We start from the raw sequence: 18071 nt of genomic DNA, 5'->3' as shown, positions 1-18071 counted from the left end.
GAAACGGGAAGAAAGGGATCGATCAACGAAAATCGACACATCTGCTTCTTCTTTTTTTTTACCTTTTTTTTTTTTTCTTTGCCCCTGTGGCTTTTCAGCCCATCACGAAGTCGCATGAGGCTACTGAGCTGGGATTGGTTGACAGCTAGTAAATAATGGGGATTTTGCTTCATTATGGCTGGTTCGCTGCCACGTTGGACCCTGGTCATCTGTAGCTTCTGGGCAATGACTGGCCATTAGACAAGCTAGGATCGGAAGGCAACATGCACGACATGACTCGCTAACAACCGGTGAATGCGACGATAAGACCGGGGTCTTTCGCCGGAGTGGCTGGGAGTAATTTGCGAGATGAGTCGTTCCAGAAAACTACATTCTCCTTTCCCCAGTTGCCAAACCCTTGAAATGTGAATAGTAATGTAATGATCTCTCTTACTATGGATCGAACTAGCCATCATATTCGCATCCTCCGCGGAGTATTACACGATTCATCCGAGCAATGGAGGCAGCCAAATGGAGAAAAAAGTGTGGAAATGAGGGCCGTGCAGGCTCCGAGGACCCGCGCTTCACGTGATTGGTGGTAGCTGCGGCTACGCGACTAACGCCGGATCGAAGATGATGATTGGCATGGGGGAAATTGGAATTACATTAGATGGACCCTCTTTGAGGAGATGGAACAGGGAGGAGAAGGGGATGAGGAGGGGAAAAAGACGGGTTTAGCCCCGGGCTTGTTGATCTGATCTGCACGGTACCGGGATCAGTTTCTACACTAGCCGTGCAGACAAAGAAAATAATAATAATAATAATAATAAATCAAAAAAGTAGTACACTAGATTAAACACCCTAGTAAAAAAAAAGAATGGAGAATATACATATTCTGTAATATGTACGGAGTATCTTAGGGGGAAAAGGATTGCGTTGCCACCCTTGTTCAATGTGGATGCAAGTGTTGGAAGTGCGCGGTTACGAGACATCACTCGTTGGAGAGAACGACCTAACTTTACTAGACTGACTCCATTGTACTTCTAACATTCGGTGGATTGAAGTAGATGATATATTGATCCTTGTTTAGTACTACTTGAGTAAGTATCCCCGTGTTGTGTTGTGTTGTCTACCTGTATAGATACGAATCAGGTTATGAGTATACTTGCCAAAGTGTATGCCAAAGTGTACTATGTATAAGAAATAATTCTCTGCCGTGAAGAAAATCTGGTAGCCGTTGTGGCCACTGCAGGCGATCGGCAAGGCTGATCACAGTTTGACATCACAAGGCTCCTACTTGAAGTAGACCTTGCTCGGTTGATCCGGGTGGAGTATGCATCGCAGCGTTTCTCGAGTGGAGAGGTCTGAACGGACTCATGCACCATGATGGAAAGAGACCGGGCAAGACCGGTGGACATCTGATTTCTATTCCCAAAGCGCAATATCCCCCGCGTTGATTCAAGAAATCCTGTAACTACTTGTACATGGCCTTGAATGAAGACCCTGGGAACCATGGTTCGCTTGATCTCGGGGGGTCTGAAGCATCCACCCTTTTTTTTTCTCTCCCGGAGTATACGGAGATATTGCGAGAGTTTTCAATAGATTTCAGAAATTTCGGAGGTTCCGAACGTCCATTCTAAAATTGTAGTAGTTGTTCTCAGCAAGAAATACAAAATAGAATTGATCTTGAATTTGACCAGACAGGTAATGTAGCAAGTTATCCAACACTGCTCTGCAAGATGTGCTGGTTCCCCCCTCCCTCCATCAGCGCCAATTTGAGTCCGCATTAGCTCTTCTTTCTCATTCGTCTGCTGGTCCCAGGGCCACGGCGGGCGTCGCAACCAGGTGATGGCCGTTCTTCCAATAGACGCCGCGCGTTTGTGTTGGTTTTTTTGTGACTTGCTTTTTCCAACCTTCTTCCCCTGTGCATTCTTGCGGCCCAGCATCGTCCAGTCTGGCACTACTCCTTAGGTCGAATCTCATCCGGTCTTCAAACGTTCTGGGTCAGGGCGTCTACCCACTTTTATTATTATTATTATTATTTTCCTTTACAGTTGTACATCCGCACTTACGCCCGCTCACATGAAGGGACCCCATGGCAAAGTCCCATTACAGATATTGCGCGACTTCGAGGTTCATCTAAAACAGAAAATGCACGCGAGCGCCGGACCTCCCTGGTTTTGCATGATAATCTCTTGTGTCGCGTAGGATTGGCTGACAATGTCTTGCCCAACATTGCCTTGGCATTTGACGGATTAGTATGTATTAGGATACGCGTGCGCTTGCAGGCAATGCCACATTCAACAAGGTGATAAACTCATCATGTATGAGTATTATGGAAATAGATCGACTTCTTTAAAAAGCAAAATGACAGATATCCGCTTGAGCATTTGACTTTTGAGCCGTACATTACTGACAGCTCGAGCTTGCTCGCCGAGTGTCTCCACAATTTGTCATATCAGAGCTTACCATAAATGGTCAGAGGTATTGTAAAAAAAAAAAAAAAAAAAATGGAAAAAATTTAAAAATTACAATCCTTCCCCCGCGTACCCTCATCTGCGTATCAAACATGAAAATCGTCCAGCATAAATGACCGACGATCGGCCTGAAAGATTGTGTCATCGCGCGCTCCGCAACCCGTTCCACTTATTGCCGCGCCTTTTGAGACAAAGAAACTCGTAAAGCCAAAAAAAAAATAAATTAGAAATCAAATAAAAATAATTTCAATATTATATGATATTTTTTTATTTTTATTTTGATTGGAATTATTGTCAAGGCTAAAGCCGATCCAACATCACAATTACCCGATCCACCCTGTACATACATAGAACTGGATTAGATCGCCACCAGCTTCTTCAACAATTCGAGGTATCAACTCAATCCGTGTCAAGGAAGGAAAGAAATATATTGAAAATAAAAATGGCCAACCAAAAAAAAAGGATTACAATTCAATGTAATCAAATGAAGTAAAAATAATAATAATAAAAAAATACCAACACTTTGCGGAACCTCGTACGGGTTCACCGGTCTCCATCGTCAGTCCCCTCTGCCCTAGTCTCTCTGGGGGTGGAACCGCTGTGCTCGACTGTGCCCACTGTCCACCTTGTCCACCCCTGGTCAAGTTAGGTCTAAGTAGCCTTGTTGCTGTATCCGCGGTACATCTTTTGTACAAGGGGGCCAAAGGAGCGAGAACAACCAGCCCGACCCAGGTCTTCGGTTCGCTGCACCCAACAGTGCTGTTAGCCTGGCACTATTTTTTGATGGATGGATTCGCGCTGTCTCTTACTTATTCTCTCTCTCTCTCCCTCACTCGCACTTGAGCCCGTTTATTTCTTCCGAGTGATCTGCGAATAGTTTTCTTCGTCATCTATAAACCTTGAAATTCCCGCCTCAAGATTTCCCTATACTTCACCTCCACTCTCACCACCCAACCCATTCTCACCCAACATTACATCAAACTACCAAGCTAGGGTTGAAGCTACTACCATTGCTCCCAATATTTTGTTGACTACCACTGTTATTATTTCTCCCTCTATCCTAATCGCCGGGTTGGAGCTGAGGTTTCACTATTAAACCCCCACTATATTCACAAGATCTATAAATCCGCAACAGCAGTGAAACAATCTAAACCAGCCAACTGGCAAGGCCAGTAGAAGCAAGGAAGCAAGAAACCCTTGAAAATACATTCAAGTGGACCAAAAGAGCGTTGGGATCGGAAAAATTGAAATGAACCTTCATCATCCAGAAGCAAAACGTTCAAGCACCATGAATATCGGCAATCTTCTCAATCCTTCCGACTCAGTCGCAGGAGAATACAGCGCGCAGTCATCTCCATATCCCCACCATGCGACAGTTTCATCATCGTCGCCACGGCATGGCTCTGGCTATCCACAGCATTCTCCAGGCTACCCACCAAGCCCAAATCAGTACTGGTACACCCGGTATCAAGGCTATCACGACACAAGCCCAGGTGCTGCATCAACAGCTACCACACACAGCAGTGTGAGCGGAGGCGCAATGAATATGAACTCACACCAGCAACACATGTTCTTCCCTTACAAACCATCCGGCGTGTCTTCGTACGCTGGTTCTCACTCAGGATCTACTTCTTTATCCCTATCCGCCCGGACAGGATCCGCCCCGTCCTCACCGGACCCTTACCATCCGCGTGAACGGTACGACTCTGTCTCCAGCAGTTCTTCGACAAGCGGGCCTGCAGACCGTCGACGCCCTCCGCGCCCTAAATACGAAGAAGAAGAAATGTATTTCATCTGGTATCACCGTGTCGACCTTTGTCAGGAGTGGAAGGAGGTTCGGGAGAGCTTTAATCGCCAGTTCCCTTCGCGCCAACGTCGTGGTTTCCAGGGTATTCAGTGCAAATTCTACCGCTTTATCAAGGAGAAGAAGTGTCCCACGCTTCGTGAGCAGCGTCGTATGCGTGATGGTGAATTCCTTCGTGAAGGAGCGGCATTGGGACCTGAGGCCGGGGCACCTCGATTTGGTGTCATTGAGTGGGCTAATGTTTGGTATCCTTGGATGAGAGAGGATCGAGAGACAGCATTGCGACGACAGCGTTTGGCTGCTGCTGCTGCATGAGTTTTATTCCGTTCTTTTTGTCTGGAGGAATATTTTGATTTTCGGAGTTTACTTTTTCGTCATCGTTTACTATCGTTTTTGTATTTTGGGCAGGGAGGCTTTGTCTAACTTTCAAGATACCTCACAGGCGTTTGTTTTTCTATGGGGCGATTATATTATATTCATGAGATGATGATCATATCATGGGTGGCTATCTGTTTTTTTTTTACTCTCTCGTTTCAGCAGGCATTTTGGATTCCTTCCTTTCGACCATATGTCTTCTTACCATATTTGATTGGTATACAACTACATTTATATAACAGTTTCTACAACAGTTAATTGAAGATATTAAGATATCAATAAGTTCCATTTTTTGTGTCATCTCTAAGTATCCTAGTGTGTAATAATGTAGTATCCCCCGCTTGGGCATCACATCGTCCATATTGCCAATGGTCTCAGCCTCGCCTCTCCTGTTCACGAGTCAGGTTGACACAGCCGGTGTGAATAGATTGCATTATACATAATAGCCTTGTAACATGGCGAATATTAAGTAAATATTCCCACATATGGATCCACTATAGTATCGTAAGACTCGAATCAAAGTGTCATGTGGTAACTTAGAAGTATCTGACCATCCTGCCAGTAAAGTCCTAACCATCAACAACTCAGGAGAGCCGGAGACGACGGCTTATACCACACTACCAAGTAAATCGATCATAATCATCACCTCTGAAGGACCAAGCACAATGGCGCCACCCGCATCTCGTTCAAGAAAAGCCGAAGCTGGCCACCCCGTCTAAAATAGGGCAAAAAACCATGCCAACCAGGGCTTACCATAAAATCCGAATTCTGCTTTGAGATAGAGGCTGTGCAGATACCAACTAGTCTTAGTTCAACCCCAGATCTTACTTGATCATCAGTAGACCCTTTCTCCATTCGGTTATTGAGGGCGACAAGATCATTCATGCTATGCATGGTGGACATTAGGCAATCCGGCAATCCTTCAGTAATCTCCACCATCACAGCCCCCGTTCCTCGTCCTTCAATTCCTCGATAATTTGGCAGTCTAGGAGCTACTAAGGCGTCTTTCTTCGGGCCAGAAATAAGACATTTGGGGCGGACCCTTGAGATTACATGCGAAGATTTGACGAACACACACCAGAACAAGTCATCCGATGAGTGGAATCGAGGCTCAATTACTAGTGTTCCTTCAGGGGGACCGGAGATTAGATCTTCGCTGATGAACATCAATTTCTTCAACTATCTGTTTCTTATTTTAGTTATGAAGGATTCGAATGTGGATGCGGTGCGGTGTACAATATTTCCGCAACTCCGCGCACTCATAGCTTTGCAGCCATGACTGACTCAAACAATGGGGTCCAAGTGTCAAAAATGTAAGCATGAATCTTTGAATAGTTTGTGTGAGTCTATCATTTATTCAAAGGCTTACCATGTCATATGCCCAGGATCTGACTCTTGCCATTATAAGTTAGTACCGCGAGGTCAAGGCTGACAAGGTTCCGCACTCGCACTAATTCACACTGTTAGACTTTTTCGGCGATATGACATTCTTCAGAAACTGTCATCCGAGCATGTTCTGCACTACGCAGTTATTACCGTATGGGTCTGACGCCGGATCCATTGTAATCAAGTAAGGTTGCAGAAGTGGATATCGAAATCTGGACAGCCTGGTGTTTGTGAGGCTGTACAGAGTATGTACTACTGTACACGTAGAGAGTGTTCATCATACCCAGTCTGGAAAGAAAATAAAAGTTCACAGTTCAGGAGTAGAATTTCGATGAAAATGTCTCGGTAATGCATTCAAGTAAATCGTTTCCATCATCATTATTTCCTGATAGGGTTATTCAGATGCTGTCCTTGTGTACGGAGAAGGATTCCAGTACAAAAGAAATACGTGAGACAGTAGTGGAGCAGATTACGAATACACGATCGTGGCCTTCACGATCGCCATGGATGACTAGATTCTCTTCACTGATTTAGTAAAACATGCTAACCCCATAAATTTGGCCTGTATAGAATACGATTCAGCAATGGCCAACGTTCAGGCATTCCACTGAAACCAATATGCCAGTCCACTTTTTTTTTCTGCTTTATTGAACCTACTGCCCCATATTATATGATAAGGGGCCTGTGAGAACCATGGTGGACCTCGTATCTATATTTGAATATGATATGAGAATACTCCGTACTGTGTACCAAATTCTCACAGGTTTAATATAGCGTCATTCTGTATAAACTGTTAGAGTCATAATTTTAGCCCTCGTGACGGATAATGTGCTACACAAATCTCCTTAGCCCCGTACAATTTCTTAACACTTGTACTTACATTAACACCATTGCCGATAACTTTCTATTGGATACGAATAATCGAGGCCTCCCATTCGCTCGTAAAATCTCACCAAACCTCAACGCCACTGGTCCAAGTTCTGCAGAATCTTACTTTTTCCCACATGGTTCGAAATCAACTAGCGATTATAGACACGGAGGTATTCCGAAAAGAGTAGAATCCCACTGGAATAAATACATGCAAAATGGTTTTTTTTTCCAAATCTTATGCTTCTCACCTGTCATAGGTATTGGCATATCTTTCTCGCCGTCATTCACAAGTCTTGCTTACTTCCGAAGAAACCCACGTCACTAAAATCAGTGATTTCAGTGATATTTCGGCCATAAGCACGAAATACTGACGAGAATCTTCGAGACCCGCTCGGTTTTCTATACGACGTAACCAATCAACTTGAACCATCTAGCATCTCGGCATAAAATAGACATTCTGTATTTGGCGTCGATGCACTGTGTATACCTTCACCGCTTCACCGCAAGTAGATGTTTCTGCTAGTATCCACTCGCCATCACCTAATACAAGAATCTGAAATGACTGAATCTGACGAGTATGAGTCGTGATACCCTGTAAATCTGACAAGATGCTCCAATTGACTAGAAATCGCCGGTATTCTCTCTAAATATGTGCATGACTATTTAGGGATTAGGTAACCCTAATGTTGGAAATAGTAGGATGTGAGGTCTCCCGTCCATCTTACCTGTCCTTGTCAACTTCATGCCCTTTATCTTGCAGAGATATTGAAGTAAAATTCCGTTCTAGGTACGTAGTACTACCTGGGTAGGTGGCACAAGCCTTGGAGTTTCTCGTACACTGCTACAACACTATCATCTGGGCAATACTCATGTACTCTACAGACTTGCAGGATATAGTTGACAGTATCCATGTCTATGTTCGGTCTACTAGCCACTAGGAGTAAATAGTGGTAGGTAATTCATAAGTCACGGAGTGGGTAAAGATAATATTTGATTATATTTGCTGCTATCCATAATTGCCGATGGTGAAGGCCAAAAAGCTCCATAGAAACAGAACAAGGAAATTCAAGAATATCGTAGGTACTAATTAACTTTTCTTCCTCACAACAGCTACCGAGCCGTGAACGAGTACAAGCAAAACTGTCAACTAGGCCGGGAAGGGCATGGTTGAAACAGTGAAGTGGTCTGAAAAGACGATCGAAAACAAGCATAAAGGAAATCTTGACATGAGCTTGACGCTTTTTCAGACTTTAGGCCAGGAGCGTAGAGATAGTCCAGAAGCATCCGCGAGAGGGACAAGAATGAGATAACTAACTAGTATGGTTAAAACATTCAACGACGGGCCTTTTGGTTTCGGTATCGAGCGGGGGAGCAGCTAAATGCGATAACTAATGTGAATTGCAGAATCCAGTGAATCCAGAGAGGTGGGGAGAGATACGTCTGCACGGGAAGCTCACAAAGTGCGGAACGAACAGGGCTGGAACAGCGAAGCAGGCCTTAAAAAAAGGCTGAAAACAACCCCAAGGGAAGTTTTGAGATGAGCTTGAGGTGTTTTCAGACCTTCAGGTATTGGAAAGAGTCAAGGCAAATGGACATGAACCAGGTATCCCCAAAGGGACAAGAATGGGTGTACAGTAGAAAGAACGGCAGAAAGATGTACGACCTCACGAAAAGCTGTCGACTAATGGGAAAGGCGGGAAACATGGTTGAAACTGGGAAGCTGGCCCGGAAAAGGACGATTGAAAACAAACATAGGGCGAATCTTGAGGTGAGCTTGAGGGCTTTTCAGGCCTTTTATCGAGGTGATGGGAATCAGCCCAGACGCATCCCCGAGGGGAACAAGAATGATTCTGATGATGAAGAGCCCGTGGGATGTTCATGCGCACGAAACGCCGTCAACTGTACCGCAAACACATGGCTGAAACAGCATAGTATCGACGGAACCGTTAGGCGGACAGAACGTAGAAATCAGGAAGGCGCGCACGAGGCACCTGCATTTGCCAATGTATCAAGAGGGAATCGAGCCAGAGTAAAATCAGATGAGTGAATCAGTAGAAGGCAGAAGCGATGGCAGATAACTTTATTTTCAGACTCATCCACCAGGACAAATGAAACGAGGCTGGGGGACAACCAATCGATTGATTGAGCCAGCATAAAGTTTGAAGGGCAAGGAAGAGACAACAATGAACCAGGACAGACACGAGTATTAAGGTGAGACAGTGGACATAAATGGGAGCCGAACACACGAAGAACATTATTTTCAATCGACCAGATAAGTGATTCGAACAATGGCAGCAGGGATGTAATCGGATCAGCGAAAAGAGGCAATGGAATTTCATTGTGGCTTTGGGTGGACGTGAGAATTAGAATGATGCGTTATCGATGGACCAAACTTCCAAGTTGCACGGGGCGATAGTCAACTTAGCGAAGCTAGACGGCCTCTGCATTAGCCATTTGATAGGGAATGGTGTTGCCATGGAAAGTCGAAGCAGCCTGGCAACTATACAGAAGTCAGTAAAAAAAATTCGTCTTTCGAAGGGGTCATGTTGAATTTGGACGTACGGATCAATCACGAAACCAGCTTCACAATGCTCCCATGGTTCTTGGTCCCGAATTTTGTCGAGGAACTTGTGGCCATGGGTAATGCTGCAGAAGAACAAGTATGCAGATCCCGGCTAAATTATGCCAATCAGTATCTTTCACAGCAGGCAAATACAATGAACTTACACAGCCGGGTCGAGCGTTGTACAGAATGTGTTCAACGTGCAGGTTCCTAACCAGCTGGTGCACATCCTGAAGACTCATTGATAGAGGGATATTACCAGCGCGGACAACACGAGAAGCGCCCTTATTGATTAAGGCTGTGAGGCTTGGTATCATTTTGTCCGTGGTAGGCGCCTTGGCTACCTTGATGACCGCACCTTCGATTCGAATGCCCGAGGTGTAGGTGTCGATGTACTTTTGACAGCTCTCCTCTTCACAGAATTGAACAGCAACACTTCCTGCTCCCTGGACGAAGACACGATCAACAGCACCACCATGAACGAGGCCCAATATGTCGGATATGGAGGCCCATTCAGGAACATCAGTGAAGATAATTCGTCGTGGCGCAGCGGTGGAACCACCTAAGTTGAACCCAAGGGCCGAGGCAGATCGGAAAGATTTCATGAACTCCTCCGGAGAGCGAACGCCGCGACGAACTGGACTTCCGGTGGGCGTCTTTTCAGGGTCAGGATCCTGCGATGGAGTTGGGCCAGATTGTGCTGCAGTAGTCCCAGAATCGCTTAAAGACACGGGCAGTATCTGCTCAAATTTAAGTGTAAGTGGAAACGAAGAACGAAGGCTCAAGCGATGTCTCAATACCAGCCACCCTGCCCTGAGATTCCTGACAAAGTGAAGAATGAACTCAAAGAGGATGGAGGGCACGAACCTGGACAGTCGCATTTCCAGCATCTAAGCTGCTCTTCTTAAGAACACGCTGAGATTTTGCTTCAGGGCTTTCTTGAGAGTCTCTTTGAAGGATTGGAGCTGATTGGACTTTACCTGCAGCCTTTCGAAGATGCTCAGCCTTCTCCCGCTCCCGGATTCTAGGAGGAGCATGAACACTCGCCGAGAGAGGACGACCACGCGCTGCACAGAACTCGCGAAAGACATCATACACGATCTTCCGCACCCTTCGAAGTTCCACCTGTTTTTCAGTCTCAGACTGACCAAAGGGAGTCGTGTGACCGATAATGACAGTCATGATTGATTTGATCGCGTACTTCGGCTCACTTGGAGGGAGGAGATGGATGCTGATCGATGGAACCCTTTAGAGCTGATCTCGAATAAGAGTGATCCAAAGACGAAAAGTACTCTGGTGAAGAGCAAAGAAACAATGGAATGGCACAGCAGTGATCTGATGATCAGGTAATAAGTCAGTAAAAGACAAATCAGGATATGGAAGTGAGTAGACTTGCTATTGCCTGTCCTGACTGTGAGACTGCCCGAACCTGGCGCGATGGCTGCTTGTCTGTCAAGACCTAGGTACGCTGGTGCAGTGATGGAATAGATGAGACTTGCTGGGCTTAGCACGACGGCTGCTTGACTTTTAGGTGGACGATGAGGAAAAAGTGAAGGTGAAATCAACTGTGAGCTTCACGAAGGTCAACAATCAATAATCGACCGATCCGGCCGAGAGTCCACGTGATGAGAGAGATGTGCTGAGGAAAGAGCGATGGAGAAAGGAGAAAATGGGTGGTGCCTGCCTGAATGTTTGGGAAGGAGCCTAAAGGGGAAAGGCGTTTGCTGTTCTAGAAAAAAGAACGATTGGGAATTGAAAGTAGATGATGGTATATTGCACAGTCGTAAGATATAAGTCTATACAAGTAAGTTATGAGGAGCTCTTTGAGTCAGAAGCCCAAAGCAAACATTACGGGTTGACGGTAAATACCAGTCATCATGAGGGAACGGGGATACTCTCGTAACCCTTCTGACCTGGTTTGCGATTTTCAACAATGACCTGTAATCCCCTTCGACCACAATAGCCATCATTGCCAGCAATACGATCAACCGTCTGGAAAGATCCACCACCACTCTGGCCTGCATCAGCGACCCAGACTGTCTCCTTGACACTTTGTCCAGGACCCTCCGTTCGTCGTGGATTATACCACGGTAACCCAACGAGATGATTGCCGATATTATGAATGACTGAATATAGCCGTTCAAACCGCCGTGTCGTACCAAGCCAACGAAGAGTTCGAGCCGTATACGCAGTTCGCACATACGGATTCATATAAATCCCCGTATCGGTGATAGCTTCCACGTCGGTCTGCGGGTCCTGAATATCAGCATGGATGAGGCAACATTCAGACGCTTCCCAGAAAAGATCAGGACCTGAGCGGAAACGGACTGGACTGGTGCTCGCTGCCTGTGGAGTTTGGAAATATTTCGCGTCAAACGCAACCATGCCGCCCCAACAACTGCGCACGCGCACGGCGTCCTTGCCCTGAAGGACATCATGACGGCTGTCGGCATTTCCAGCAGTCGAAAACCACGGGAAGAATGGAAGACCCATGCTGTAGCCTTGCAGATCCCGGGTTGCATAGGTATCGTAGAACTTGAAAGGGTTATCGAAATCGACGGCGCAGGCAGCGCGGTATTGCGAGATACCTTGGTCATTTGCGTTTGTTGAAAAGAGTAATTGAACAGCATCAACGGGGTCGAAAAGAATATCATTTAGATAGAGTAGTTTGTCGTAGCGAATTTCCGGGTTCTCTTCAAGTGGTTTGAGAGCTTTGTTGCGCGTCTGAGCCAGATATTCGATGCGCTTGACACGATTCTCGCCACCGGGTATAGTAACTGTAGGCATAGTCTTGAAGTCTAGATGCTCCTCAAAGACAATTGACTTGGGCGACTGGATGCGCTGCTCCAGCTCGCGCAGTGCCGATTGTCCCTCCTCGCCACTGTCATTTTCATAGATGCTCACAAACACGTTCTTCTCCCCAAGCAACTCAACTAATTGGAGTAATTGCGCACCCCATTGCCCACGAGCGAGGTCGCCGCCACGATCATATAAGCTTGCAGCGATGAACACCTTTTCCTGACGAGGGTTCCCCCGCCCTGACTCTGTACTTTGCCGGGCTGACTTTTGCAGATCCGCGTAGTGTGACGGTGGATGGGTATATGAGGGTCGGAAGATCGAGGTCAATACCACGAGGGCAAAGATAATTCCAAATACCACATGAAGGTAACAAAAGCGGCGGCGGGGAGTACAGCGTCGGAAAATCGTGGGGCGTGCCGTACTCGCGAAGATCGGTCTGTGGTTGGTCTTCACGCGTCGATATCCAGAGAAAGGAGAGAATAGTCGCGAAAGCCAGGAGGTTCGATGTGTGCCGAATCGCGAAGAGGGTGGGACTTGTGATTCGAAGTCATCGTCGTCGAGATTGAAGGTTCCCTCTGAATCGAGCGAGGAGCGCGAGGCGAGCTCGTACTCGTCTGGGTGTAGGAGTCGAGAAGACATGGCGGGCACGTCAATTCGGGAATTGTTCTATTCAGCCCATGCCTGGTGGTCTATTTCGGTTGATCAGATAGGAGGAATAGGGATTGAAGTGTTGAGACACCATCTTCTCCAAATCTAATTGGGCTTAGCCCACTCTCGTTGGAGTGTCCAGCCCCGTTATGTCATCGATCACATGATGACTATCTATAAGATGGAAATGCCAACTAGTGTACACATGTATTAAATAATTTTGTAGAGTGAATTAAAATGAAACTTCTATCAGAGCATATTCTTCGTGATTGGGAGTTCCTCGCAAGAATATTGTCTAGAAGAATATGGTAGATCAGCGGTGTACGACGCCAAGGGTTCTTTGTTGATCTAATGGTCATACTTATTCGACGACTAAGAATTTGAAAAAGATATGATATTATTTATTATGAATACAATGCCGTTCAGTCACCTGGAATCACTCAAAATCATCTAGCAAGGGCCTAGATCCATCAATATCAATACCAAATCTCGTCAACACCTCTTTCCTCTCTATCTTAGCTTCCCTATCATTTGTGCCAGACAAACTCGAAACACACGAATGCAAATGAGCCGATTGACTTCCGTTAATAGCTCTCTCCACACCCTCAACGGGAGAGTCGGACCTGATTTCCGTAAATTCTCCGTCTTGGTTTCCGTCAAGGTTTGGGGAAATTGATCTTGATTCCATGGAGCGGTTACCAACGATCCCATCGCTTTGACTGTTACGCTGCTCTTTCTCTCCTTGTGTAGGAATCTTCCCATCTGCTGGTGCCATGACATATTCCGAAGTCACCTGGATTTGGGAAGTATGAATTGTCTCCGACTCAACCTTCCACCAACCCATGGAAAAGCGCTTTTGAGATAAGTCCCTTCTTTCCGGACCTACATCCCTCAAGATATTCAAGAACTTCGACCCAGCAACAAAACTAGCAACTGAAGCTAAACTGCACGGACTTTTAGGTAAAATACCCTTTGTCCGCATAGAAAACGAAGCGATCAGTGCACAGATAATCATGGCAGCTAGCAGACCATCTAAAATGCGCGTTGAGATCTTGCTCTGAACGAGATACGTCCGGCCATCATGGAAGGTACCTTCATAAATAGGTGCATCACTTGTAACAGGATGAACTAACCAGCTGGTGTTTAGCGGATCTTGAAAGTTTTCCAGGCCATTGGATTCCAGTAATTGTGCCGTGACAATGCCCCAGATATTTTCTAAGCGTCTGGAGAAGACGACTGGGTTCAAGAGTTCTTCAGCGGGAACACCATCAACGCCCATGGTCATGGCGTATTGGAGAGCACTTGTATCGGATGACGTGGGGTCTGGTTGGTATAAGTATGTATCAAGATCAGTTAGGTCAGGGAATGACCATGATTGAGTGGTGAATGGATGTTCAATGGAGTTTGGAATAATATGAGGTTGGACATCGGCATCAATTGAGAAAGATGGTATTTGCAATCTCGTTGCAACGGTAACCTGCTCGATTGTCGCGTTGCAATTGTACCAGTGATACTCTGTTGATTCGAGATCTTTGCCCCATTTTCCATATAGAAAGTGGTGCGTGGAACAGTTTGATGGCAACGTTTTATAGCCATTTGATCCAATTTGCGGTGAGTCACTGTAGTGAAAGTAACTTTCTGTATCGTTCGTGTTTCCGGTGACATCTATCCCATCTCCATAGCAAGGATCACCTGCCCCGCAGGTAATATCGAGATAGCCAGCAACAAGTCTTTTGCTGTTAGATGTACAGGAGACCGGAGCTTCTTTGCACACTAGCGGGCTGCGAAGTGCGGGTATTTGAATGTCAATATATCCCTTCTCTGGCATCTTGTCCGCTTCCGTGACATTGAATCCCGGGAAAGCAAGATTATCATATGTCCATTGCGGATAGGAAAGATTGAGCTGGAGAATGAGTCCAGGAAGATTCTCGTCTTTGATATCCGAAGCATAATTCCACCATTTAAGTGCGGTGCCACGTTGAGCTAGAGCAGGATCCCCAATATTCCAACGACTTGCCTGGATTACCTGGATAGGCGATGTCGGCCACGACGTGTCAACAGTATAAAGACCTGATACAACCACAGGGGTCATGGCGGCAAGGAATAGGGACGTCGTTGCTGCTGCGAGTGCCCATTGCTGTTTTCGCAAGGCTTCAGCTAACCCATAGATGGCGATCTTGCGAAGTTGATTCTCGTGGATAGTCGTTTCTGCCGGGGCAGATTTTCCACGCAGAGCTGAGTAGGGCTGCATGACCCGTACCCCGAATTCGATACACGTGAATAGACAGCGAATAGCAAACATAATTAATGCGGGGATATAGACCCAGACGTAATGGATAAATGATGACTTGTCACCTATGCAGGCGATTCCACGCGATCTAGTAGAGATATGCTGAACAACCTCTAGTGCTACTATCACGAAAATAGGGATGGCGAGTACAGAAATGCGAATGCCCCATGTAGATGCCAGTGGACACCACCACTCTGGAGAGTTCGTCGCATTCCCCTCCAGATTTCTGTTTGGTTCTTCGGCATCTTGACAAATGATCCTGAATCCCCCCTCCGTCTCAAGTGATAAATATCGTGATTGGGCTAGTGCAGTCTCTGCCATCTGTGATTCTGTCATGAGATCTGTTTTATCAAACAAATTCATGAGTTCAGGACTCTGGGCGAAGACAGTGGTCATTCCAGCGATTGAGCTCGTGTCGTGTGGACATACAGTCACTGGAACGAAAAAGCACAAAAGTATGATAGAGACCACAATCAGACAAATCAAGAGGCCTGTCATCAATCCAAAAGACAAAACACGGACGAATAAGCGCTGCTCGACATACTGGGTTACTCCTTGGATTGTATGTAGATCAGGTTCCATCAAGTCGCTCATGATAGTCTGTCGCATCAGACAGGATAAATCCTGCTTTGTGGCATTCTTCAGCAAAGACATGTCACCCCAGAAAACTTTAGCTGACGTATTTTTATGGTCAATAAAGTTATATCCCATATTGGCAGCTTTCAATGAATCAGGTAGTGAGTTATATGCGCCAAGAAGGAGCTTCCCAGCTGGAAGATCAGCCAGTGTCTGTGAAGTTACAAGATCCTTTCGTCGAATGTCTGCCGACGTATCCGTGCTTCCAGTCCGACGCATGATATTTACCGGCCCTCGATACGCGTTGAAATGAGGCTTGCACATAATACCACGGTAGGGAGGAGTTGGCCAGACGGATTTTAGTACAGTGTCACCAGAGCGTTTAGCACCTGTTGAATCAACAACATACGCCCAAATGCGCCAATCGCTGTAGTTGTTACCAGGCTTTGTCATGTTCTTTTCTAAAGGATCCTGTCCTTGACAGCCTAGGGTTTTAACCTCGATGGTTGTTTTGTCCGGATAATAGAGCAGGGTAGTGTTAACCTTGTCCGCATCCATTTTCCAACGACATCCATCGGGAGATGCTAAAACCGTGGTATTTGCCTCCACTGTTTTCTGAGTGAACCCAGAGTGGTCCTTCGAGTCGTCATCGGTCCATTCATAATAACCCGTATATCTTGAAATCGAATCAGTGTCCCAACTAGCGGTCGTTTCATGGCATTCTAAATAGGGCTCGATGGAATCTATCTCCGCTTCATAATGACGATCTGCTGGGATAGTCGAATTGCCATTGGCAAACGAGCTGGCCGGATAGAAAGGAGTGTAAACGAAGGAGTCTTGAAGACCAATCGGGCGTGTCATATTATAGTCTGCAAATGCGGAGCATACAGCATACGTGGTTTCACGTCCGGCCGTTGAGTTAAAAGTAGCATCACTAAATCTATTGGGTACTGCTAGACTCGTTTGGTGACTTATTGGAACTGATTGTAGTTCGAAAAGGCCGGTTGAAAATACCGTGACGCCGTGAAGAAGTAGAGACCCGGATATACAAAAAGATACCAGGAAATGCTTCTTCTTAAGAGACTGGTAGAGGGATATGATGTTCCATGGGGATATGTAGTCAAGAAAGATGCTTTCCGAAGGTGATGTTGGGCCTTGGCGCATGAGAACCCACGGCATTAGTTGTGCGGCGCGGTATTCAACTTGGGTCCAGCCGGCAGTGAGGATGGTGAATACTGAATATAATAGTTAGAGAATCGAGTTGCAATCGGAGCGAATAGTTAGGACTGATTTCTACCTGCTGTCGGGCCATAGGTCCAGAAGTAATACCATCTCTCTTCTGTTGTGATTCCGAGACTATGACCATCACGCTCTGTATACACATAAAGTGCGATCAGGGCAGCGAGAACGGATAGGAAAGAGCAGAGAAATATAACGATAGTTGAACGGCGTAAAAAGAAGGGTGTCCAGGGCATAGGTCGGACGTCCTCATCTTTGTCAACAGCGGTGTACTTGCATGGCGGCTCTGCAGAGGAACTTGAGGGATCGCGCGCTGACATGGCGTTGGTAGGAACAGATCCAGATTTTAATCCACCTCAAGTCTTCTATCGCATCCAGACTGTTCAAATTAACATCTGGACATTTTTATTTCATTGAAAAGAGGAAGCTTGTCTCCATGAGCATTTGGAAAGAGAAAGTGAAAGCCCCGGTGGAAATTATGTGGATCAAGGGAAATTGAGGCTGAGTGTTGATCCCAAAGTGATAGGCCCGTAAATGATGCTTTTTGAGGCATACAATGCCCAACTGCACGCACAGAGCTTGCTTGGCGGTGCTTGGCAAGGCGCAGGGGCCAATTTGAGCTTTACTTCGAGTTTTAATTCTCGGTATATAAGCAATTTATTGTGTAGATATTGGATATAATGCCGATCAACCTCCCAGTCACGTTTGGCTTGGGATCTCGGTACAATTTTTTGCCAGGGGGCCTGTAGCTCTCATTTCATATGAGAACATCAATTTTCCCGTCCGTGTGCAAAGTAGACTAGTGTTTCCTGTTGGTATGATTCGATTCAATTGTTGCATTCGAGTTTGGGGGCCGTTGAACATAGCCGCCAGCCCAATTTAGTATGTACACGGTACATCTCACATCTAACTAATTATGCTAGGCTGAATGTACCTACAAGGCAGAATAAGCACTACTCTTTTTCCTCACCCAACCCGGCCTTGAGTAATACTATTACTCATATTGCACTGAATTATTCAATCGCCTTTTAACTTATACCTAGGATCTATTATACAATTCCCCGC

At 46.0% G+C, this 18071-nt stretch overlaps 5 protein-coding genes across 5 annotated transcripts; 1 reads left to right on the top strand and 4 right to left on the bottom strand.

The window, feature by feature from the left end:
• Positions 1-3744: 3744 nt before the first annotated feature.
• Positions 3745-4575, top strand: N7469_003477 (uncharacterized protein; the record flags this gene model as incomplete). The annotated part of the gene is made up of 1 exon (XM_056642397.1): positions 3745-4575. One exon carries the CDS (start codon positions 3745-3747, stop codon positions 4573-4575), a length of 831 nt encoding a protein of 276 aa, XP_056501809.1.
• Positions 4576-5242: 667 nt separating this feature from the next.
• N7469_003476 (uncharacterized protein) lies at positions 5243-5529 on the bottom strand (the record flags this gene model as incomplete). The annotated part of the gene is made up of 2 exons (XM_056642396.1): positions 5243-5350; positions 5389-5529. 2 exons carry the CDS (start codon positions 5527-5529, stop codon positions 5243-5245), a joined length of 249 nt encoding a protein of 82 aa, XP_056501808.1.
• Positions 5530-9321: 3792 nt separating this feature from the next.
• N7469_003475 (uncharacterized protein) lies at positions 9322-10636 on the bottom strand (the record flags this gene model as incomplete). The annotated part of the gene is made up of 4 exons (XM_056642395.1): positions 9322-9391; positions 9454-9566; positions 9619-10194; positions 10322-10636. The coding sequence occupies 4 exons, from the start codon at positions 10634-10636 to the stop codon at positions 9322-9324; spliced, it is 1074 nt and encodes a 357-aa protein (XP_056501807.1).
• Positions 10637-11329: 693 nt separating this feature from the next.
• On the bottom strand, positions 11330-12892 carry N7469_003474 (glycosyltransferase family 69 protein; the record flags this gene model as incomplete). The annotated part of the gene is made up of 1 exon (XM_056642394.1): positions 11330-12892. The coding sequence occupies one exon, from the start codon at positions 12890-12892 to the stop codon at positions 11330-11332; it is 1563 nt and encodes a 520-aa protein (XP_056501806.1).
• A 445-nt stretch (positions 12893-13337) lies between these two features.
• N7469_003473 (DUF3433 domain-containing protein) lies at positions 13338-17326 on the bottom strand (the record flags this gene model as incomplete). Its single annotated transcript, XM_056642393.1, has 2 exons — positions 13338-17002; positions 17065-17326. The coding sequence occupies 2 exons, from the start codon at positions 17324-17326 to the stop codon at positions 13338-13340; spliced, it is 3927 nt and encodes a 1308-aa protein (XP_056501805.1).
• Between the last annotated feature and the right edge of the window lie 745 nt (positions 17327-18071).

This window comes from Penicillium citrinum (assembly GCF_028827155.1).
Source record: "Penicillium citrinum strain IBT 23319 chromosome Unknown utg000003l:1.0-4596430.0:1.0-4598250.0, whole genome shotgun sequence".
Taxonomy (NCBI): Eukaryota; Fungi; Ascomycota; class Eurotiomycetes; order Eurotiales; family Aspergillaceae; genus Penicillium; species Penicillium citrinum.
The sequence above is the reverse complement of the archived record's forward strand: the minus strand, read 5'-3'. Positions and strand labels throughout refer to the sequence as shown.